The sequence below is a fragment of the Cotesia glomerata genome, linkage group LG1, assembly GCF_020080835.1.
Source record: "Cotesia glomerata isolate CgM1 linkage group LG1, MPM_Cglom_v2.3, whole genome shotgun sequence".
In the NCBI taxonomy this organism is placed as follows: Eukaryota; Metazoa; Arthropoda; class Insecta; order Hymenoptera; family Braconidae; genus Cotesia; species Cotesia glomerata.
Window position 1 is genome coordinate 30,279,897 of NC_058158.1, and position 23,354 is coordinate 30,303,250.

Below are 23,354 nucleotides of genomic sequence, written 5' to 3' on the forward strand. Positions count from 1 at the left end.
TAATTATTATTCATATTATTCTAAGATCGGTGTTTTTACTTATTAAAGAGCATTTATTATTTTTAAGCCAAGAGACCCGATCCACTTGAAGACTATTCAATTTTCATTTATTAACTTAATATTACTATTATTAGTAAACTTATATCAAAATTAACAATGAGAAAATTGTAAAAGGCGTCAAAAGCCCACATTTCCTGGCCAAAAAGCTGAAACGTATAAATAAATAAAAAAAAAATTAAAAAAACATATTATTTATTGTTATATTACATAAGCATATTTTTTAACAATGTCACGATAGAAATCAAAAATATGTTTACTCGCATCTCGACACTTATCCGTAGCTTTCAGTAATTCTTGTTCATTAAATCGGCCATTTGCGTTGCAACAAATAATGTCTTTTCTGACACTGTCAAAAGCAAACATGAATGTGGCTTTTGCATTCTGCAATAAAAAATATTAATAAAATAAAATTCAATTATTTAATTATGAAGTCATGAGAAATATTGTTAACATACTTGAAGCTGCAATTCATCTGGGTCGATGACTATTGCTTTGGAATCTTTATCAATCATACAGTGAACAGCAGCTATGGTAAATTTCATCGATAAATTCGAATTGATTAATGCGATACACGATGCATTGATAGCACAAGCAAGGAGCTAAATAAAAAAATAATCATTATGAATAAATTAAGAATCAATTAATTAATTTATATAAAATTATAATACATACACCGCCATCATCCTGCATTTCTTGCACATTTATGGAAATTAACGTACTCGGATGGAGAGACGTAATTAATGTAGATTCACATGAATCTTTTATATACAATTCCTTAGCTCTACCATCAATACCTTAAAAGACAATAATTGAAGCATCAGTATTAATTATTGATTATTAAAAAAAAAATGAAAGCAAAACTATTATCAAAAACTTACTCGGCGGTCCTTTAATTGGAGTAAAAACAACTTCAATACTTGCTTTATCGTGTATCATTTTTTGTAACTTTGCCTCAATTGGACCATAAACTCCAGCTACTACACATGTGTTACCTAATAAATAGTAAAAATAAATTAAACAGTGTATTCATTAATAAAAAATAAAATTTACCATAAAACTAACCTTGCATAAACATTGCAGAGCCATCAGGCATCGACAATAAATTCATTTCACAATTCATAGCTCGTAATGAATAATTGTTTTCCGTCATTTTGCCTGTTTGTTTAAAATTTTTATTTTTATATTTAATAAAACAAAAATATTATATTATTGATGTAATTTTTTAGAGGTTACAAAAAGCACATGTCAATAAATAAAATTCAATATGGCCGGGCTAGAAACTTAAAAAATCGCGGGCGAAATTAATTTAAAATATCTGTTGATAAATAAGAAATTTATTTGTTCCACTACTTCGCGGTAACATTTTAAAATCTAGAGATATTAGTTGAGAATTCAATAAATTTAGAATAGAATCAACAGGTTAATTAAATAATTAAATTTAAAGCTATTTATGTTTTTTGATATAAATTAATTTATATTTAATGAGATTTGAAAACATGAACCTCATTTGAGTTGACCTATATTTAGATAAATGGAATATTATTCAGTGGCTCATTTAGGTGGGAAGCTGAGAGACGATCAATAACTCACGTCTCGGATGAATTTTTTCTTACGCCATACACTTCTGTCAGTTATAAATCAGCAAACCTACGTGTCTATGCTCAAACAGTTTTCTTTTATCGTTTATTTTTATTATATAATGCATAAATTCGGCCAGGCGTATTATATCGGTACTAAATATCGTCAGTACTTTTGCGGGCTATTTTGTGAAATTTATTTTCATATTGAAAAAATAAAATAATAATTCAAATTATTTTATATTGTTATTTGTAATATTGAAAAAATTATTTTTTCAATTTTATAATCACATTAAAAAATTAATATATTACAATTAAATGGAGTGACAACATATATATTTAAGGTAAGGTAGTTGTCAAGGAGTTATATTGTACAGAAAATATTAACGATAAAAAATAAAATTAAATTAAATGGCGTACGACGAATCTGCAGCTACCATGAAGAGACAAAATGTTAGAACTTTATCCTTAGTGGTCTGTACTTTTACTTATTTATTAATTGGAGCTGCCGTTTTTGATGCACTTGAATCTGATACCGAACGCAAACGTTGGGAATTTTTGTCAGGTACGTAATCATATGCATAATTATTAAAAAAAAAAATTATTTCATCAATTATACTTCTTAGAAATAAAACGATACATGATGAAAAAATATAATATATCGCAAGAAGATTATCGTATGGTAGAAATTGTTATTATAGAAAATAAACCCCACAAAGCTGGACCTCAGTGGAAATTTGCTGGCGCATTTTATTTTGCAACTCTTGTACTTGCAATGATTGGTAATTATAAAAATTTAAATCTACTTTTAACTTAAATAATTATATATTTGAAAGGATGTTGAAATCAAATTTGTAAATTAAAGGTTATGGCCATTCGACTCCAGTAACAGTTTGGGGAAAAGCATTTTGCATGGCGTATGCTATGGTTGGAATTCCTCTGGGTTTAGTAATGTTCCAGAGTATTGGTGAACGTCTGAATAAAGTTGCTTCAGTCGTTATCAGAAGAGCTAAGAAGTATATGAATTGTAACAGAACAGAAGCTACAGAAATGAATTTGATGCTTGCTACTGGGATGTTATCAAGTATTATTATAACAACAGGTGCTGCTGTTTTTTCAAAATATGAAGGATGGAATTATTTTGATAGCTTCTATTATTGCTTTGTTACTTTAACGACGATCGGATTTGGTGATTATGTTGCACTACAGGTAGATTTATTCAAATATTTATTTATTTAATTATTTAGTTTTAATACCAAGGCGTTAAGCCGAATGGCAAATTGTATTGTATATACATTAGGGTGGCGCAAAAAAACCGACTATTTTTTTTTTAAGTCTCGAGTGAAAAAATGTTAGTTTTTGATGTTTTAAGAGCTCTCTCAAAAGAACAGCTTAAAAAAAAATTTTTAAGAGGTCGCTCCAAATTTTTTTAAATTTCAAAAATCGTCAAAAAACGAATTTTTTTTTTAAATTTTTTTTCTCGTTACATCATAATTTTATAGACCAAAAAAAAAGGTTTTCCTGAAAGTTTCAGTTCAAAATGTGAATTTTAAAAGGTCGCTCATAATTTTTTTTTAATTTATTTGTGACTATTTAATTGGATTAGTATTTTTTGACTTTGAAATTTAAAAAAAATTATGAGCGACCTTTCAAAATATACATAGATAGTGTTCAAATAAGTACAGTAAATTTTGGAGTATTACTAAAATATATGAAGCAGATTGCATTAAAAAAAAAAAAAAAAAACAAGAAATGTACATCATATTATTATTTACATCACGTTATTATATTATTTTCCAACATATTAATTTCTGACTATTCATTACTTAATAGAAAATCAAATAATTTAGTTTTTAGCAATGGAATTGTTATGAAAAAAAATTTAATAAAAAAATTCCACATATAAAAATTAAGAAAAATTATTAGTGGAAATTTTCAAATTTTTTTTTATTTATAATAAGAATTTAAAAAATTCACAGCTAACTTCAGTGTCATTGTATTTTTTAAAACTAAAAAATGATTAATTTACTAAAATTATTTTGCAGAACGATCAAGCTTTATCAACAAAACCAGGATACGTTGCTTTAAGTTTGGTATTTATTCTATTTGGATTAGCAGTTGTAGCTGCGAGTATTAATTTATTAGTTTTGCGATTTATGACAATGTAAGATAAGAGTTTATCTACCATGTTATTTACTTAAGATATAAGTAAGTAGTTAAAAGTAATTATTTTAAATTTTTGTAGGAATGCTGAAGACGTTCGTCGAGATGACAGTGAATTACAAGCTGCGTCGCACCACGTACTGACACTCGATGGTGAAGTCGTTGCAGTAAATGGTAAAATCTTAGCTGGTCATATTCCGATTCATGACACAGATGACTGTGTGAGTGTTTGCTCGTGTACGTGTCTTGGTACAACAAATACAGAGCTATTTGATTCATCGGGTTATCAAGGCTATCGGCCACCCTCAAGTACTGCAAGCCTTCGCATTAAACGTGCATCTGTTTGATGGAAAAAGTTTCGTCGTCGTAGTTTACTTCGTCGATTAACGGAAGCTGATAACGAAGACAATGAACTTCTTGATATTTCTGGATAAAAATTATTATTGAGTGTCAATGTGTGTATGTGTGTAGATATTTATAGAAAAAAATTTTTATTTATTTTAAAAAAATGTTAGTGTAAGTGATTAACTTACTTACAAAACTCATTCCCTCTCGATATAGAAACCCGACAATTAAAAGTTTTCTAAATATTTAAGCCATGTTGTCGGTTATATTTTAAGACTGATAACAAAAAATATATTATTTTTATATTGAAATCATTAATAAAGTTACAATTACCGCGAAAGTAACTTTTAAATGTTAGTAAAAAGTAACTTAGAAGTTTATTAGTATTCACTGAAAACCAAAAAGTACTTTAAGTTATTAATTATTTTTTTAATTTGCATCGTAGAATAGTCTTTATGTTTTATATATTTTTATTTGTGTGTATTTATTAATGTTATTGTGATGCTCAAAAAAATTTTCAATTGTTGACATCCTTTATTCATCAAATGTCTTTATTAAAATGAAAAAAAGTCAAAGTAAAAAGTTAAAAGTCAAGTGATGAATATTTAATAATTTACATATTTTTATTTTTTTATTTGACAAAAAGAAATGGTTTCTGTGTGTTAATTAAAAAAAATATTGTCAAATATTTATAAACAAAAATGAATGTTGAAATTATAAATTTAGACGTAAAATAAATGAAATTTAGTTTAATAAATACCTCAATATAAATAACTACTTATTTATTAAAATCATTTTTTTTATATTATAATCAAATGATAGAAGTGCATGACATTATTAGTGAATTAAAAATATTTAATCCTGTATTAAATATGTACAATGTACGTGGTATTAGGCACCCGGAATTTATTTTACCTTGAGATTAATTAATAGCTTTTAAGTGATAAAATTTTATGTTTCAATTATATACTTAATATAATGTGTTTAAATGAAAGAGTAGCGATAACGACTTGCCAGTACTAATTGATCTAATGGAAAAACAATGCATTCTTAGAGCCATCGTTAGTATTGATTAAGACTTGATTCTTATAGAGCAAGTAGATAATTTAGTGTTAAAAAAATAATGGCTGCTCAATATAAATTATCCTCATCGATTCTTTCTGGTAAACCTGATCCTGGATCATATAGTTATCGTTGCGTGCTTAAATCTGGACAAGATGTGCATACAGATCTTCTCAGAATTGTTAGTCAGGTTAGTTTTAATCCACTGATTTTCATTGATCATTTTTAATTTATTTTTTAATGAAAATTAAGTTAGCTGGCATCTAAAAATTTTTAGAATTTTTTTTTACTGAAAAAATGATTACAAAAAAATCAAAAAAAATTTTCATTTGTAAAAAACTTGAAAAACAAAACGTGAAATTTTTTAAAACTATTTTTTAGTTCTAATTTAATAATTTAAAAAAAAAAAATTAAAAACGTCGGGTAACTTTAGTATTATTATTTTTTATATGTCACTTAAAATTTTAAAATGTATAAATAATTTTTTATTTAAGATTGATTCAACAGACGCATTAAACAATAATTATGAAGCCAAGGTTTGTAAAGAAGAGATGAAATTTCCTTATCTTCAATCTATTAATAACGATGGAACCAAAAAAATTATAACGCCTCAAGAATTATTGACTATGAAGTTACTTGTCGAAAAAAATGAAAATCTCCCGTATCAATATGAACTTGTCAGTACAAATTCATTTAAAAAAATAATTTCACATCCGCAATTGAAGCAATACTTATTACTCAATAATCCAAAGAAGTATATAACCAACGTTAATCGATTTCCACTAGCTTATTCAACTTACTTTTCTGCTGAATAAAAAAACAAGAGGTATAATTAATCAATAATTTCTTTTTATCAGTATTATTGAATATTTAATTTAGAATTACATTTTTATTACAGGAGAAATTTTTGAGGTCTCTGTAAACGTTCATATATTTATATATAGCAATATTTTTAAAGTAAAATTAAATACAATTATAAATTTCATTTAACGACTATCAATATGTTTTTATTTTTAACAATTATTAAAATAAAATAGTTATTGAATAAATATATTAATTTGCTGTGTTATTGTAACTAAACGTTAATTATTACATTGACCGTTGATTACGTTTAAGAGGATTTCTTTTGTATTGTTCTTCAATAAGAATAGCCTTTTCCATTCTTGTCATAGCCATGCGTTCAATTTGTTGAAACAAATCATTGTGAATTGCAACGTATTTACGAAAATCACGACGATCGAGTCTGTAAACTTCGCAAACTTCAACAGCAATTACACTTGCTATTCTACGTTGATCTTTTACTAGTAACGATACTTCACCAAAATAAGACACTTCTGTTAAATGACAAATCTGTAAAATTATTTAGAAATTTTGACAATTAATTTTTTATTTACAAAAAAAAATAATAATTATAATGGTCAATGACATATTACCTCTTTTCCGGTGGGAGTAAATAATGCAACTGTTCCAGAACTTAAAAAAAACATGCAATCACCATAATTACCAGCTTTGAAAATTAAATCATTAGGTAAGTAAATCTCAAATTTTAATCTTGATACAATTGATGTAATAACATCTTTAGGCAGATTACGAAAAAGAATTAAATTTTCTATCAATCGACGGCATGAATAAATTGTTATTTCTTCACGTAAAATTTCTATAAGAAAAAATTATTTATCTAATTCATTTCCAGATCAAATTTTAATAATAATAATAATAAATAAATAATTATAAAAACAACAATAAATAGAAATAAATGGTCCTAGGAAATTCTTTTAATAGTAGCTATAATACTTTTAAAAAAGAAGTAATAAAAATGTTGTGACATTTAAGAGATGAATTTTTATATTAAATGAATAAATAATTACCAGATAAATTAGATAAAATTTTTTTTTCTCTAAAGTAACTATTTTTAAATCGATAAGAATAATATGACTCGATACGTTTCCTCATATAATGCGGCATCTGTTTTTGTCTTGTGTACGCTAGTATTTGGCTCATTGTTTCTTGATAACCAGATTGAGACGTATTTTTATCATTATATATTTGAAAAAAAAGCACTAAAATTTTCCAATAGTATAATTTAGTTGAAAAAATTGTAAATAATATCAAATATATAAATACAATACCGATAATGTAAACCCAAAAAAATCTTCCTAAAATCATTAATAAAGTACAAATTATGGTATGTACAGTAAACTCAGGTTCAATTGCACGGATTCCGGTGGTCATAAAATTTTGAAGGATTATAAAAAATGAACTCTTAAAGCGTACGGAAATGTCATCATCAATAATATTAATTAGCCAGCAATCACAATCCTGTATTAAAAAAATAAAGTTGTACAAGCAAATTATGCAATTATTTATATATTTTACTCTTACCTCAACAAAAACTTGATCAAAATGAACCACGAGTACAGGTACCAAATAGCATAAACACGTGAACCAGTAAACCAAATAAACTGATATTAATAAAATTTTACTAATTCGACATATAAAATCAGATATCTGAAAATACTAAACATTCATTTAAAAAAATACTAATATTTTTATAACATAGAAATTATTAGACACTTGATAATTTTTTGTAAAAATAAACTAGATCTAAAAAATTGTATTTAAGTTAAAAGACCCAGTGATTGACACTGGCCTAGTTAATTGACACTTCCAATTTTATTTTAATTAAAAAAATAAAATATTTTCAAAAAACCAATTATCTTAAAATTTATAATTCAAAAATTATATTTATTAAATTTATTACAGTCGATTTGTTTTATTTAATTAAAATAAAATTCCAAGTGTCAATAACTAGGTCTTTTACCTTATCATTTTATAGAGCTTCTAAAAATGAAATTTTTGAAATAAATTTTTCTTGCCATAATTTATTTGTTTAAAAATTTATAAAATTTGTCATGTGTCTCTTAATTTCAGTATCATTTTTTTTTACTCTTCATCTTACTTCAAACAATTGAGAAACATTATTATGAAAAGTCATGTATCGTATAAGTTTCAACATTGGCAAAACATTTATAAGAGCTACAAAAAATGATGACTTTGGTCCCGGAAGTTCTCTCCAGTAATAAGTAATATGATCGTAAGGCAAAGATGTTAATAAGTCAATTGAAAAAAATCCGCTGATATACTTCCTAAGTAGAAAATTATTTTATTTTTTTATGCGAAAATTATTAGAAGATTAATTCTTATAGTTATTGTCAATTTACTGAATTATTTCTCTTTGATCAAGTATTATTATTTTTTTATCTCTTCCGTGAACGCCAGTGATGAAATTCATGGAAATGTCGACCCAAAAAAACAAATAAAAAATTGGACTAACTCTATCTAGTCTAATAACTTTAAAATCGAATACTATGAAGCTTGTCATGAATGGAATTATAATAAATGATAGTGCATAAATAACTGTCATGAATGACTCCCAATAAAACCTGTGGTATATTTTTTTAAATTGGTTATATCATTAATGTATTATTGAAAATAATTAAAATTCAAGTGACAAATATATTAGATAATGTAAAAATACCGGGTGGCGCTGAAAGGATGAATCACCCAAGGATGAGAATATTGACATTGTCTTCTTCTTTCATTACTGACTGACGCAATACTGTTTAAATATTTTTCACAACAAGGATGTTTATAACTTGCTAAGCACGAAAGTTTTAATCTAGAAAAACTGTCTCCATTTTCAGCCCATTCTGGTAAATAAAGTGGAAGTTTTATATTAGATTGCGGTAATTCAAAATTTGAATCCCACGTGTTGAAGAAACTCGTCGCCATTTTTCAACCATTTACTATTGATTGTTTGTGTTTTTTTGTTAAAATTAATATTTACTTTGATTAAGAATTATTTTATTAAAATTTAATTGAATTTTCCAAAACTTAAAATCAATTTCAATAAATTATACTGAATTTAATAGACATTTAATCATTTTTAAGATTTTTATAACAATTAAATTATAAACAAAAAAATTTAGCAAAAAAATTTCACATGTAGAAATTAAAAAAAAAATATTTTTTTTATACTAATTGATTTGTTAAAAAATTTCAATAGTTGTTAGATGTCTAATAATTTCAGTATCATTTTAATAATTAATTTTTTTTCATTAAAATTTAACAACTTTTTGTATTTTAAAGGGTTGCTAAATAATGAACTTTATTTGCTCAGTAAGAGATATTTATTCAATATGAAACGAAGAAAAATATTTCTAGATATGTAGAGCAAATATAAGATTGTTTTTTATAAACAATCTTCTTAATAGTAGAGGATACCAATTATTTATGATTATTTTTTATATTTATTATATATATATATATATATATATATATATATATATATATATATATATATATATATATATATTAATTAATTAATAATATTATTGTCCATAATATATAATTGTGTAATGGTACCATTCACTATTTCATTTAACATTTTTTATCGTGACATTACACACACGTTTATATATTTTTATATATTTTTTTTATTTTATTATATTAATATTATAATATAATAATCATATGTTTACATATTAATACTTTTATTACAAATAAAATTAAGAAATTGCAATCGGTTATTTCATTTAAATTTATGATATTTTGAAATTGTACATTACAATTAATAAGTGAATGGTTTTATTTAATATGAAGTAAATCATTTTTCTATTAAATATTAATATAAAGTACTTGACTAAAATCAGAGGAGTACTTTGAAAATTATTTAATTATATTTCAAGCATACATTAAAAGACTAAGTAGGTTTGATTGCGAAAAAATTATTAAAAAAAATAAGAGATACTTAAAAAAATGTACATAAAAATTCTAACTTTAATTTATTATTAACATAAAAAATGGAATAATAATTAATTATTAATGATACAATCTATTTCTTATTATACACTAATTGTTATAGATATATGTACTTTATTCATTTCAATATATGTATATATGTTTTAGATACGTCTTTTTTATTACGGCTAAAGACAATATTTTATTTTTTAAATGAATTATAAATAAATTTTCATTTTACCAATTTTTTTTTTACTAATCTACATCATTATTTAAGGCACTGCGTTGTTTTTTTCTTTAAATCTGATTGATATAGAATAATATGTTTAACAGTAAACGTTTTTTTTTTCTTTTACATTTGTATGTTGATTAATATGAGTTAATTAAACGTTCAACAATTTGATAAATCCTTCCAGTTATTGCCTAGTGCAAAGTGACGATATTTATTTTAAAAATCGACGTTCTAATTAGCAAATTGTCTAACTCCATTTTAGAGAATCTTCTATTTGTACGAAAAAAAAACAATTAGTTCAAAATTTATTATCACTTTAAAAAACCATTTAATATCATTAATATCTAATATTGATATCATATTTAGGTTTGAATCATTGAAATAATTTATAATCTGATTATTGCTACATCAAAATGTTAAAAAATCACCCTCTAAAAAATAAGGAGTTAGACAAATTGCTAATTAGACCGTCGAAATGTATATCTTGTCTGATTACAAATGATTTTCATTGATTAAATATTTTTATTTAATTAGTCGATGATGATCGATATGTTTTAGAAGATTTAATAAATTTATATCTATATATATATGAACATACAAACATTCAGTGGTTTTACTGATATTTTTGTTCGTAAACTTTTTTTTTTGATTTTTTTCTATATTTTTCTATAGTTATTAATTTTATTAAATATACCTATACAATGTATCATATTTTTGGTGATCAAATTAAAAAAAATCGAGAAATTTTATGGTATAAAAACATTTTTATAAATAATCTTATTATCAATACGTAATTAAACTGACGTAATAGAACTAAAACTTATAAAACATGAAATAACACGTAAATATTTATTTTTAATTTCCAATAAATTGGAAGCTCGGTGAAAATTAATTAATATAAAAGTTTAATAAACATTAATTAAAAAATCAATACAAAAAATTATTTAATTTAATTGTTTAAAGTACGTGTAAATGGCATAAAAGATATATTTTATAAACTATTAATCATTTAATTTTATAAAATAATCGTTAGCATTTTTCTTTATCATCTTTGATATTTTTCATGGCAAAATATAAAATCGTTGAAAAAAATATTCAAGAAATTACAGAATTTAAATTTAAACTATTCAGACATTAAATCTACTTACAAAATTATAATTATAAAAATATTAATGATAATAATATTAAAATAATATTAAGAATGTTTCATAATTGTACAGAAGTGGATGACTTAAGAGTACTGACACGCAGTTCCTTAACGACTAGTTAATTAGCTTCAGATCGTGTTTACATGGATACTGTGGTCATCTTTAGATTATTTTAATTATTATTATAATTCGTACTCCATAAGTATCTATGCATAAACGTTCTAAGGCTTTGGCAGTGAACGAGACTCGATTGGATTCGATTTAGCCTTCGAGACATTTACATTTAATAATTAAATATAAATTAATGGTTTGTCTCGATTTAAACAGGCATAATGGAGTAATTTTAATTCTGTTGTCATTATAACTATTATCATTATTAATATTAACTATTTTTCTTTTATTTAAGAAATGACTCGTGCACTTGCTTAGAAAATACTCCTAAATGATCTTTTTTTTCTTCGAGCTGAATCTTTGAGATAAAGATTTGCCGGAGGCAGTTGTCCTGCTTCAGTACATGATCTACAACAGAATTTAGCGTAATACTTATGTTGACAATATTTAGCAATTACTATCAAGTCACATCGAGCGAAGAATGTATTATCCTGACACTCGGGATCAATATGTGTGCCTGTAAAAAAATTATAAGGCATTTATTCATAAATAAATAAATAAATAAATAAAAAACAATTGTTGATTAAAAAAAAAATGTTATACCTTCAACAGCAATGTCTATTTCAGCTGAATCATTTGAATAACCATTATAAGCTTCACAACGATATTTTCCAGTATCATTGTAACCAGCGTTCGTAATCATAAGCCTGTTTGTTTCTATATTTATGAAAATAAATTAAAAAATTTTTAAATATTAGATATTGTTTATATATCGCGTTACAGATGCCATAAAGGCGTATAAAAATTACATCCGGGAACCATAAGGGCGTATAATAAAAATCCTATTTTTTTTTTCTAAGTCCAAAAAAAATTTTTAGTTTGGAGAAAATTTTTTTTTGCATTTCTGCACATTTCACGAAAAAATCCGTCAGTTCTTAAAAAAAAATTTTTTTCATACGCCCTTATGGCATCCGAGGTTAGTCCCGGGAGCCATAAGGGCAAATAAAAATTTTTTTCTTGCATTTCTGCACATTTCGGAAGAAAATACGTCGGTTCCCGAAAAAAAAAAAAAATTTATACGCCCTTATGGCTTTTCACCGGGACCTTTTGCCGGTATACGCTCTTACACAGGAAAAAAAATGTTCTTGAATCAAGTATATAATTTTTTAAAGAACTTAATCTTCTTGATTTGAGTAGAAAAATTCTTGAACTAATAAATTTTTCTTGATTTAAGGAAATTTTACTTGATTCAAAAATTTTTCGTCTTGATTCAAGACAATTACCCGCTTCAAAATTATTTTCTTGGTTCAAGAATTTTTCTCTTGAATCAAGTTAATTTTTCTTTCAGTGTATGGTATCTGGAACACGATATTTTAATGGATAAAAAATGTATTATTAATATTTTGGCTTACCAGAAATAGAAATTCGTCCATCTGTTCTAAGTATTTCATTATCCTTGTACCAGAGTACTTGAGGAATCGGATAACCGTCAACAGTACAAGCAATACTGAAATCACTTCCTACTGGGAATTTATTCCCTGATGATGTTACATTGACAACAACTGGTACTGTGTTAAAAAATAATTTATTTAATATGTTACTAAATTTATAATCAAATATCATTTACAAACAATTAAAATAACTGGAAAAAAAAAATTTTTTTTTACTTAAAAATACAATAAATTATAATTAAGTAATAACATGCAGAAGTATAAAAAACGTAGCAAAATTTAATTCAAGCAAGTAGTTAAAATAGTTTATTAAAAATTTAATGTTTGCCAGATTTAGTAAAATTTTTTTAGTAATAAAGCAATAAAAAAACAAAAAGTACCAAGGAAACCTCACCTTTCAATTGAGATGGCTCTGGTGGAGGTTCAGTGATAGGAATTACAGCAGGAATGTATGGCCTAGGAGTAGGACGAGTAGTACGAATAGGAACGTAAGTTTGGTTATAATGAGGAGCTTGAGTTCGTGATGGTCTGTATGGGTACTGGGGTCTGTTATCAGTGTTGTTAGGCCGCTTAGGAGGCTCAACAAGGTATTTAGTATACTCCTGATATTCTGGCTTAACATTATAGACCGGTCCTATCGCTTGGAGTGTCACAGACCATGAGGAAGGCCGTTGGATACCGTTGTAAGCTTGACAAGTATAGACACCGAGATTTGTTAGAGTTACAGAGCGAATTAATAACGTGTACTCAGAATCTTGCTCATAGTGATCAGAAGATAGTGGAAGCATACGATCTCCGTGCCACCAGGTTACAAAAGGACGTGGCCAGCCCATTGCATAGCAATAAAGAGTCGTCGGTGAGTTCATTGTTACTGTTACATAAGTATTTGGTTCACCGACAATAGCCGCTTGACGCTCATGAGGTTCTAAAGTAAGAGTAGAAAAACCACATGCCAAAAACACATTTAGTTAATCCAAACACCATGTTATTAATTGTCATTCAATATTAATATTATTATTCATTTATTACTAACAAGCATTGGAATAATCTTACCTGTGACTTCTAATTGATATTCAGTCTTAACGGGTGGCGCGAGTCCATTGTCAGCGAAACAAATGTATGTTCCTCTGTCGTAACTATACAAGTTTATAATTTCTAATGTTCCATCTAGCAATATTCGTCGTCTCTTCTCTGCGGGATTAATCTAAAAATAATTTTAATGATGAATAAAATTAAAGTTAAATTGGCTTGCTATTAGGCTTTCACCTTACAGATACACGGGAAAAAGGAAGTTTATTAAATAAAATTATTAAATCAAAAAAAATTATTTTTTCTGTGTTGTGCTTGATTTTTAGTTCATCTCGTGATGTATTTTTATCGATTATGGTACTAAATAAAAAAAAAATGCATGGAATTTTAATTTGAATTGTAAAAGGTCGTTCGAAAAAATTTAAACTAATGCACTAATAAATTGAAAAAAATTATGAGCAACCTTTCAAAATTTAAATTTTGAACTGAAATTTTCAGAAACTTATTGTTTTTTAGTCTATAAAATTATACCGTAACGAGAAAAAAAATTAAAAAAAAAAGTTCGATTTTTGACGATTTTTGAAATTTTAAAAAATTTGGAGTGACCTCTTAAAAATTTTTTTTGAGCTGTCTTTTGGAGAGGGCTCTTAAAACATCAAAACCTAACATTTTTTCACTCGAGACTCAAAAAAAAAAAAATAGTCGGTTTTTTTGGGCCACCCTAATGTACCCACTATAGATCCTTAGTGATTTCAAGACCGCGAGGGATAAATACATTTTGAGCTAGAAGAGCTCAAAATATGAAAAACGGTGCTTTGAACTTGAAAAGCTTAAGTATTAACCGAAAAATACAATCTGAGGCGCTTTAAATTCAAACAGCGGGAAGTTTTAAATTATCTTGAAAATGTGATTTTTTCTTTCAATTTTCTGTGCTGATGAAAGAATTATTTTTCAAAATTAAAATTTTCGAGATAGTTTAATTTTTTTGTGCAAAAATTTGAAATTTTCATTAAAAAAAAAGTTTTTTTAAATTGTGAATTTTATCAAAATTATGAATTTCCAAATTCTAATTTTCATCGAAATTCGGAGTTTTATTCAATTTTTCTATATTAAAGAACAATTTTTTTTTCAATTTGAAATTTTGGAGTATACAAATAATCAAAAATCAAAAATAGTAGCAAGGCCCAGATTTGAATTTAAAAAATTTGAGAACAGCTATGTAAAAATTTTATGAACAATACTATTTGAGAACTATCTATTTAAGTAATTAGTAATTAATAAAATTACGTTTGTAATTACTTAAATAATTGGAAATTAATCTAAAAAAATTTCTAATTATTTAGATAATTAGTAATTGATAAAATTCGATTACTAAATATTCAAATAATTAGTAATAGAAATAATTAAATTACTAATTATCCGAATAATTAGAAATTGAAATAATTAAATTACTAATTATCCAAATAATTAGAAATTAATATTATTAAGGTACTAATTGTTTGAATAATTAGTAATTTAAAATATTTAAATTACTAACTATCGAAATACCTAATACTGTCATACATAAAAATGCTAAATTTTTCTACAATGGATAATTAGAAATCTAAAATTTTTTTTCTGCTGATCACTGAAATAATTATATAGTTTCATTTTTAGCGTTGCATTTAAAATTTACCATTTTACTTTGTAAATATTGACGTTGCTTGTATTAGAAATTTAGTAACTTTATTTTATACTTTTTACATATCATGTGATCATTTTTTAGAAACGACATGATAAATATCAAAGTCAAAATTCTTAACTATTATACTTTAACATTTTTGACATTCACACAGCGAATATTACTGTTTGAAATAGTATTTTCTTCCATTTAAAGAATAAATTGTAGCGTTTAAATAATAAATATTATAAAGTGAACAGTAAAATCACGATTTTAATGTTTGAAATGGTAATTTTTAGCAGTTGATCATTACTTATTATAAATCAACTATTATTAATTACAGTTTAATTTTTTCCGTGCAAAAATACAAAAAGTTGCTGTTTGTCGTACTGAGATTTATTTATTTTAATATAATTAAATTAAAAGGTCTACGATAGTAATTTACGATAGCGAGCTGTTTTTTAATAGTTGCAATCGATTGCGAAAAGAATCAAGTAGATTGGTTGTGTTTTTTCGAGAGATATCGTCTATATCGATTAGTACATTCATTCACTACAAACAGACGTCTAGGAAATTAGAGATAAAATTAAATCTTTTTTACAAAAATTAAAACTTAATTGATACAAACAGCAAAAAATTCGTGGAATTTTTAAATAAATAAATAGACAAATAAAATGTTGATGGAGTAGGAATTTAAAAAATAGGGATGCACAAAAAAAAATTGACTTACCACCGTAGCATCTTTTCTCCACGTGATAATGGGCGTAGGATTTCCTGTAGCAATACACTTCATACTGACGTATCCACCCTCTTCACCGCTTACATGCGGTTCTGTCGGTTGTTGAATAGCAGCTGGCTCAGCTCCATAAGGTGGTGCTGTCAGATTATAAGTCGGCGGTGGTGTTACGAGAGGTTCTTCAGACGCAGGCTCTAAACACGATGTACCGCATCCATTGTCGCAACATTTATGTTCACCAGGGCATTCCGCATCTGTTTCACACTCTTTTTCACACCTTGTACTGTACGATACTGTTGGACAGCGACCTGGCTTGGTAACTGAATAAACCATCACATTATGATATTAATTATTATTATTATTATTATTATTATTATTATTATTATTATAGCAATTAATTATGTGCAAAATCAATAAATAATTAAATTTTAATTACTTGTTCGACAAACTGCTCTGTATTCTGTCCCTTGATCAGCCGAAGCTGCCAAAGTTATCGAACATCTAGATCCCTCTGGACAATTAACACTTCTACAAGGATCAGCACATCGACAGCGCTCACAATCTTGATCGTCAACGTAAGCTTCTTTGCCGTAAGGACATTGAACTGTATTGCATTCGTCCTTCGCTTCGACGCATGGGTCTTTGGACACATTTCTATTATCTACGTCTTCTATTTCGTTGCTCGCTGTAAAGCGATAAACATTTAGTATTATTGTTATTATTATTCTCTATATTATTAAGAGAATAAGAAAAATTTTGTGTCCAGGATAGTCATATGATAAAGTCGATTTTTTTAGTGAAATTTAGTGTCATTACAAAGGTTTTGATTTGAATTTGCGCCTTTTCAAGGTTTCATATCATTCTCACCGATAGTCAATTTATCATTATAAGTATTTAAGCTGCATTCGAAAATGCTCTATCTCTAGATATATAATTAAGAAATGACCTTGTATCTTGTGAAATAATGACATTTTTAAAGATATAAGCTCACTCCGACATTACACTCATCGAGACCTTTCATTTGAGTACCCACATCAATTTTTCATATATTTATATATATATATATATGAAAAATATATCAAAATGTACATGGGTACTCAAATGAAAGCTCTTGATGAGTGTAACATCGGGATGAGTTTATATCTTTAAAAACGTCAATAGTTAAAAAAGTGCAAATAGCAAAATTTTATTTATTTATAGTTCACAAGTCACGACAGTCACATAGTGAATACAAGGTTGCTAGTTTATTAATAAAGATATTAACGAGGTTAATTGTTAAATTGTTAGTACTGGAAAAGCTAATTAGGTAGAGCAATAAATGTTGAACCAGTTGTTAGCTCACCTCTGTAGCACGTGTGCATACAAGACTCAAAAGTCTTGAATCTGTTACGATTTCCACCACAACCAGTATAAACAAATGCCATGCAAGTGCGACGTTCTTCGTCGAAATAAAATCTTTTGTAATTACCAGTTGGACATGTTCCAACATCCACCGGCTCCCGGCAAATAGCTAAACCATTACCATCATTACACAACCATTAAATGTTAGTTTTATAAATCTTTGTCTACTTACTTAATTAGTATTTAAAAATACATGCATTTAAAATAAAAAAAAGAACACGTTAGTTTTTATTTTATAAAATAAAATAATGAGTCAGTTTTTTTTTACCAAAGTGAGAGAGTCCAGTATTGTTGCCAGCGGGCGTTGGTTCTTCGCGGTGTAAACAAACAGATTCGCACTCGAGAACTGTGCTAAATCTGTTTGCGTTTCCGTCGCAACCACTGTAATAGAATTGACGACAAGCGCGAGCATTTGGATCGTAAAAGTATTTTATAAAATTGCCTCTACACGGTCCAGCATCTGATGGAAGGTTACAGGAGTCTGAAAAAAAAAAAAAAATCATATTAAATTTAAAATCAGATTGTCTTTGATTGATGTGTAATTATTATAACAATTACCTTGACCCTGAAAACGACCGCAAAGTCTTTCACACTGCTCTTCACTCTGGAATCTATTGGCGTTGCCTTCACATCCACCGTAAATGAAAGCTTGACATGCCTGGGTTTGAGGGTCGTAATAGTAAGCAGTAATTTCAGAATTACATGGACCGGCATCAACAGGAGCTAAGCAAATAGGGCTATTAGGAAGAATATCAGAGTCTGGTCTAGATGTTGATGCCTGTGATTCTGGTACGGGTGGTGGTGGTGGCGGTGGTGGTCGTCTCCGTTTACATTTACTCTCACAGCTTGCATTATCCGGGAAACGATTTTTGTTACCACCGCATTCGCTGTATTCAAACTCTTCGCAGGTATCTGTTTCGTGGTTGTAGTAAAATTGAATTATCGAGCCACTGCATGGTCCAACAACTTTCGGCATTGTACATAAGTCTGTAATTATAAACGTACATTTATTTGTTATTGTAATTAATTTTGAAATGAGAGATTCATTAAATTTATCATACTTTTATCACTTTTTAAGTTTATTAATTTTTTTCTTTTTAAGGTACACAACCAGTGTGACAGCCTAAAAAAAAGGCAATTTTTGGGAATTAAAATAAAAACAACTCCTGTATGAATTGTTTTAAAATTTTAAGGGTATATTAATACATATTTTAAGAATATACAGTAAAATTTTTGAAGAAAAAAATGAAATATTTTCCGAGTTATTCGCGATCTCCGACGGCGCTAAAAAAAAAAAAAGTTCTCCATTGCTGGAGTGAATGAAACGTAAAAAAAAAAATTCTCGTTAAACTAGAAGATATTGTCCGTACGATGACCCACGGTCAAAAAAAAATATCAAAAATTGACAAAATGGCGGCGTTTTTTTAAAAAAAAAGTTGAATTTTACCCAAAATTTTGGTCGTTTTTGGCCTGCCAAAATTCGATTTTTGATCAGATCAAAAAACTGGAGAGTCAACGTATGGAGAACTATATACAAAATATGCAGAAAAAAATTTGGTAGTGATCGGATCATTTGTCTCCGAGTAATCCCGAATCACTCCAGCAAATTTGAAGAATGCTGTTTCGAGAAAAACGCGTTTAAAGATAAAATGATCCTTTTCTAACTGCCGAGCGGCTACTCTTTAAATGACTGTAACTCAAAAACTATTTGAGATATCGATTCGAAATTTTAATATATTATTTTTGAAGGTATAACCTATCGAAATATGAAAACAAAAATAAATCGATTAATAAAAATATGCGCATTCGCGGTATGTATTTTTGGATTTTTCTACTTTTATTAAATATTTTACCTTGAACTTCTCCGCAGCGATATTCACACTCTTCGCGTGATTCAAATTTATTTCCATTGCTTGCACACCCACCGTAACGGAATTGCTTACAAATGCCGTCTCTGCTGTCATAGAACCATTTCACTTGCTCGTTCTTACAAGGTCCATGCTCATCGGGAAGGAAACACATTGCTGAAATTAATCGTAGAAAATATAATTTCGATCGTAAATCACTCTCTGAGGCTTCGCATTATAAATCGTACAATATTGAAACATAATTCTGTCGTCTAAGCTGTTAAAAATTCAGTAACTCGTAAGCTGCTTAAAAGATTAGCTCTAAGTGCGTTAACGAGTTAATACAGGTGTTCTAAATTATTTTACGAAATTGCCGATAAAATTTTACCTTTTTCGAAGGGGAAAAGTAAATAAATAAAAAATCAATCTAATTTAAAATTTTAAACCACGGAAAAAAGTCTTTAATTAATTAAAAAAAAAAATTACCTGGAGAAAAGCTTTGTGGTCTATCTGGTGGCTTAGTTACAGAAGCAACACATCTATTAGAACAGTCTTCTTCAGTATTAAAGTTATTCTCGTTGCCTCCACAGCCGCCGTAAAAGAATTGTCGGCATCGTTGCTCAAACGAGTCATAATACCACCGTTGAGTGTAATTATGGCACTCGCCAAGAAGTGCGGGTAGAAGACAAAGGTCTTGCTCTATATTTATTAATTTAATTAATTATAATGATAATACCACAGTAATTTAATTTAATTAAAATTATTATTGATTCCACAAATTAATTTTCATTAAATACACGTACATATTAAAGCTTGTTATGTTTGCTTATTTAATATTTAATATCGGAACTGAATTATTAGTTTATAAACGTCGATTCGCTGTTCAATAAATTCCCGTCAGTCAACAATGCAAATTAGTATGTAAATGTCATTGATTAGATAATTTTTTTTCTTTAAATAATACACATACAAATATAAATAATAATTATAATTATATTAAGTGAATTATGAAATGAATAGTTTATAATTAATGATTTTTTGGAATGTTAATTTGGATAATGAAAATTTATTTTATTATTTTATTATCTGCAATTTATAGACTTGTTGAAGTTAATTATTTGTTATTCTTACCAATCTTGGGAGGGCAATCTACCTCACATGCATCTCTAGAGTCATAATTATTTTTATTTCCACCACATCCTGTGTAATAGAATGGCATGCATCTATTTTCCGAATGATCAAAGTACCACTTTGAATACTTTTCCGTGCAATTACCTTCAGCTCTTGGTAGTGAGCAAGAATCTATTATCATTCATAAATCCACCAATTTATAAGTATTAGTCATGCAATTTTCGTTATATTATTAGTGCAATACAAAATATTAAATAATTATATTAATAATACTTTCTAAGTTTCTTTCTTGTTTATAATTACTTTGATTACTACTCAATTATCTAGAAAAAAAAAACTGCAGGAGACAAGGGAGCAAAATAGGTTTATGTGAATACAATATAATAGTAAAAATTTTGATGAAAAAATTTTTTTTTAAGATTATAAAAATGAATAATTAATTTTTTTTTTTATTTTAATTAAACCTCATTTTATCCGCAATTTAAATATTGATGTTTTTTTCAATTAAAAAAATTTGACGACTCCGCTTTTTACGAAAGTAAATAATTTTCTTAGTAATCATCATTTTGCCTCCCCGTCTTTTATACTAATGCATTAAATAAATAAAAATATATGCGAAAAAGGCAACGGATATCAAAGGATTGACGTGAAAAACAAATCTAATAAAAAAACCATCACCCTCAGCAGCAATGATTACTAAATTGTAATTAAATAAATTCTAATTGACATATAAAAAATAAATAAATGAAATCTAGACGAACGAGAGGCACAGCGCAAAGTTTACCGTCACCGGCGTATATATATATGAAAGCTGATGAGGTATATATAGGTGTATAGATCTCTAAACACTTCAAATTATACGACTTTGATTGTTCCTGTATACCTCGAATCGGGCAACGTTGCTCGCAGTCCGCGTGTGTACGGAATTTATTGCCGTTGCCTTTACAACCACCGTAAACAAATTGTCTACATGCCCGGCGTTTTTCATCGTAATACCAACGCAGTAAAGAGCCCGGACAAGGCCCGGGATCTTTGTCCAGTGAACATACTTCTTGGGTTACTGTAAAATTCATCAACTTCATACATGTTGAATGTATATAACTCTCTAGCCATCTAACAAACGGGTTAGTGCCATTCCCTTATTTTTCTTAGCTAATTTTTTACACTGTACGTTTAACTCAACGTTGATTAAATTCAAAAAACAAAATAAAATAAATTCATTCTTTTCAAGCAGGGTTGAAGAAGGTGTTATAATTTACCTTTACTGCGGCCTGGTTGAAGACATTGCTGGTGACAAGCAACTTCAGTTGGGAAATTATTAGTATTAGGTTTGCAGCCACCGTAACGGAATTGTTCGCACGCTTGAGAATCTTTGTTGAAGTACCACCGTGTAAAGTTACCTTCGCATGGTCCTGATTCTTTATCTAACTCACATGGATCTAAAATAATTATAATTTAGTATGAATAATTATGGCGTGAATTGCTAATAGTTTTAAGGTAATATTTCCAATTATTAAGGATAAATTTATATAATTTACCACTGTCATCTCGAACTACGCAAAGTTGTTCACATTCTTCGTGAGTTTTGAATTTATTATTATTACCAAGACACCCGCCATAAATAAATTGTCCACATTGTTTTCTTTCACTGTCGTAATACCACATCGGATAGTACCCTTCACATGGGCCAGTACTTTTGGGTAAGTAACAAACATCTATTTGTTGCAAAATAAAAAATAATGTTAAAAATGTTATATTATTTTTGTTAGGGAGATATATCTAGTCACAAAGCTCAAAAAAGTATATTTTATAAAATTTTCTTATCGAAAATTTTATTTAACTTTTTCCCTAAAATTTCACGTCGTAAATAATGCTATTTTAAAAAATTTCCTTAGATATGATAAAATTTATTGATTTACTAATGAGATATGTAAAATTATTATGTTACGTTTTTTTTTTTTTTTTTTTTTTTAATAGAGAGAGAAGAGAGACTTGCAACAGCTACATTGTAGATTTATAGATTTAAATAGGATGAAAGTACCATTTGTAGCCAATGTACCTTTTTTCGCAGCTTGTCTGAATTGATGTTCAAATTATTGTGTAAATTTATAAACATAATAATATCATAAATGTGGTTCGTATGAATGTCAAAGTTTCAAAGTTTTATAAAAATATATTCTATTATTTGAATTTTCTACAAATTAACTCAAATTTAAAGTAGTCAAAACCGGTACTTCAATGAAAAAAAAAAAAATTAACTTAAATCAAGAGAAAAATTCTTGAACCAATAAAATAATTTTAAAGAGTTTCATTGTCTTGAATCAAGACCAAAAATTCTTGAATTAAAGATAATTTACTTAAACCAAAAAAAATTTCTTAGTTTAACAATTTTTCTACTCAAGACAAGAAGATGAAATTCTTCAAAATTATTTACTTGATTAAAGTTAATTTTTTTTTCCGTGTTCTCTTTCATTTTTTGCTATTTTTCTTTCATTATTTCGTATTTTAAAGCTCTTAGAGAATTTAGATTTCAGTTCCAAAAATTTATTAATAAATAAATAATATAAAATAAAAATCACTTATTTATAAATTCCGCTAAAA

The 23,354-nt window shown here is 27.0% G+C and overlaps 5 protein-coding genes across 12 annotated transcripts in view; 2 read left to right on the top strand and 3 right to left on the bottom strand.

The window, feature by feature from the left end:
- Positions 1 to 235: 235 nt before the first annotated feature.
- LOC123260863 (exosome complex component RRP46) lies at positions 236 to 1,295 on the bottom strand. The gene is made up of 5 exons (XM_044722202.1): positions 1,123 to 1,295; positions 939 to 1,052; positions 733 to 854; positions 516 to 659; positions 236 to 441 (listed from the first exon to the last, which is right to left on the bottom strand). Exons 1-5 carry the CDS (start codon positions 1,208 to 1,210, stop codon positions 259 to 261), a joined length of 651 nt encoding a protein of 216 aa, XP_044578137.1. The 5' UTR covers positions 1,211 to 1,295; the 3' UTR covers positions 236 to 258.
- A 256-nt stretch (positions 1,296 to 1,551) lies between these two features.
- On the top strand, positions 1,552 to 4,280 carry LOC123260874 (two pore potassium channel protein sup-9). 2 transcript variants are annotated; one of them, XM_044722236.1, is made up of 6 exons: positions 1,899 to 1,981; positions 2,071 to 2,202; positions 2,264 to 2,419; positions 2,503 to 2,846; positions 3,683 to 3,801; positions 3,883 to 4,280. In XM_044722236.1, the coding sequence occupies exons 2-6, from the start codon at positions 2,076 to 2,078 to the stop codon at positions 4,145 to 4,147; spliced, it is 1,011 nt and encodes a 336-aa protein (XP_044578171.1). In that variant the 5' UTR covers positions 1,899 to 1,981; positions 2,071 to 2,075; the 3' UTR covers positions 4,148 to 4,280. The 2 variants fall into 2 exon arrangements, with proteins under 2 accessions (XP_044578161.1, XP_044578171.1); XM_044722226.1 differs by having other exon boundaries at positions 1,552 to 2,202.
- Positions 4,281 to 4,948: 668 nt separating this feature from the next.
- Positions 4,949 to 6,192, top strand: LOC123260882. Its single transcript, XM_044722250.1, has 3 exons — positions 4,949 to 5,397; positions 5,702 to 6,033; positions 6,106 to 6,192. Exons 1-2 carry the CDS (start codon positions 5,269 to 5,271, stop codon positions 6,020 to 6,022), a joined length of 450 nt encoding a protein of 149 aa, XP_044578185.1. The 5' UTR covers positions 4,949 to 5,268; the 3' UTR covers positions 6,023 to 6,033; positions 6,106 to 6,192.
- Positions 6,193 to 6,197: 5 nt separating this feature from the next.
- LOC123260890 (potassium/sodium hyperpolarization-activated cyclic nucleotide-gated channel 1-like) lies at positions 6,198 to 9,012 on the bottom strand. Its single transcript, XM_044722262.1, has 7 exons — positions 8,746 to 9,012; positions 8,429 to 8,650; positions 8,167 to 8,353; positions 7,337 to 7,724; positions 7,076 to 7,267; positions 6,641 to 6,864; positions 6,198 to 6,557 (listed from the first exon to the last, which is right to left on the bottom strand). The coding sequence occupies exons 1-7, from the start codon at positions 8,997 to 8,999 to the stop codon at positions 6,297 to 6,299; spliced, it is 1,728 nt and encodes a 575-aa protein (XP_044578197.1). The 5' UTR covers positions 9,000 to 9,012; the 3' UTR covers positions 6,198 to 6,296.
- Positions 9,013 to 11,374: 2,362 nt separating this feature from the next.
- LOC123260897 (papilin) overlaps positions 11,375 to 23,354 on the bottom strand; it is an 80,913-nt gene continuing 68,933 nt past the window's right edge. For 3 of the 7 annotated variants that reach the window (XM_044722291.1, XM_044722300.1, XM_044722274.1), the window contains 15 exons: positions 22,292 to 22,468; positions 22,013 to 22,192; positions 21,637 to 21,813; positions 20,109 to 20,321; positions 19,629 to 19,799; positions 18,334 to 18,762; positions 18,044 to 18,256; positions 17,717 to 17,884; positions 16,811 to 17,059; positions 16,369 to 16,694; positions 14,003 to 14,153; positions 13,344 to 13,874; positions 12,911 to 13,066; positions 12,102 to 12,215; positions 11,378 to 12,015 (listed from right to left, as the gene is read on the bottom strand). In XM_044722291.1, coding sequence (XP_044578226.1) covers positions 11,813 to 12,015; positions 12,102 to 12,215; positions 12,911 to 13,066; positions 13,344 to 13,874; positions 14,003 to 14,153; positions 16,369 to 16,694; positions 16,811 to 17,059; positions 17,717 to 17,884; positions 18,044 to 18,256; positions 18,334 to 18,762; positions 19,629 to 19,799; positions 20,109 to 20,321; positions 21,637 to 21,813; positions 22,013 to 22,192; positions 22,292 to 22,468 — 3,458 coding nt within the window. In that variant the 3' untranslated portion in view covers positions 11,378 to 11,812. Of the gene's footprint in view, positions 12,016 to 12,101; positions 12,216 to 12,910; positions 13,067 to 13,343; positions 13,875 to 14,002; positions 14,154 to 16,368; positions 16,695 to 16,810; positions 17,060 to 17,716; positions 17,885 to 18,043; positions 18,257 to 18,333; positions 18,763 to 19,628; positions 19,800 to 20,108; positions 20,322 to 20,753; positions 20,925 to 21,636; positions 21,814 to 22,012; positions 22,193 to 22,291; positions 22,469 to 23,354 lie in introns of all 7 variants that reach the window. The other 4 variants (XM_044722282.1, XM_044722317.1, XM_044722308.1 and 1 more) reach the window with 4 other exon arrangements.

Excerpts from the sequence above, each read along its gene's own strand:
- LOC123260863 (XM_044722202.1), bottom strand. The coding sequence starts at position 1,210 with ATGACGGAAAACAATTATTCATTACGAGCTATGAATTGTGAAATGAAT. Across the intron at positions 1,053-1,122 it reads CTCTGCAATGTTTATGCAAG|GTAACACATGTGTAGTAGCT; the intron begins GTTAGTTTTATG and ends ACTATTTATTAG. Across the intron at positions 660-732 it reads AAATGCAGGATGATGGCGGT|CTCCTTGCTTGTGCTATCAA; the intron begins GTATGTATTATA and ends TTTTTTATTTAG.
- LOC123260874 (XM_044722226.1), top strand. The coding sequence starts at position 2,049 with ATGGCGTACGACGAATCTGCAGCTACCATGAAGAGACAAAATGTTAGA. Across the intron at positions 2,420-2,502 it reads TCTTGTACTTGCAATGATTG|GTTATGGCCATTCGACTCCA; the intron begins GTAATTATAAAA and ends TGTAAATTAAAG. Across the intron at positions 2,847-3,682 it reads GTGATTATGTTGCACTACAG|AACGATCAAGCTTTATCAAC; the intron begins GTAGATTTATTC and ends ATTATTTTGCAG.
- LOC123260882 (XM_044722250.1), top strand. The coding sequence starts at position 5,269 with ATGGCTGCTCAATATAAATTATCCTCATCGATTCTTTCTGGTAAACCT. Across the intron at positions 5,398-5,701 it reads TTCTCAGAATTGTTAGTCAG|ATTGATTCAACAGACGCATT; the intron begins GTTAGTTTTAAT and ends TTTTTATTTAAG.
- LOC123260890 (XM_044722262.1), bottom strand. The coding sequence starts at position 8,999 with ATGGCGACGAGTTTCTTCAACACGTGGGATTCAAATTTTGAATTACCG. Across the intron at positions 7,725-8,166 it reads ATGTTTCTCAATTGTTTGAA|TATTTTCAGATATCTGATTT; the intron begins GTAAGATGAAGA and ends ATGAATGTTTAG. Across the intron at positions 7,268-7,336 it reads TTTTTGGGTTTACATTATCG|TGCTTTTTTTTCAAATATAT; the intron begins GTATTGTATTTA and ends GGAAAATTTTAG.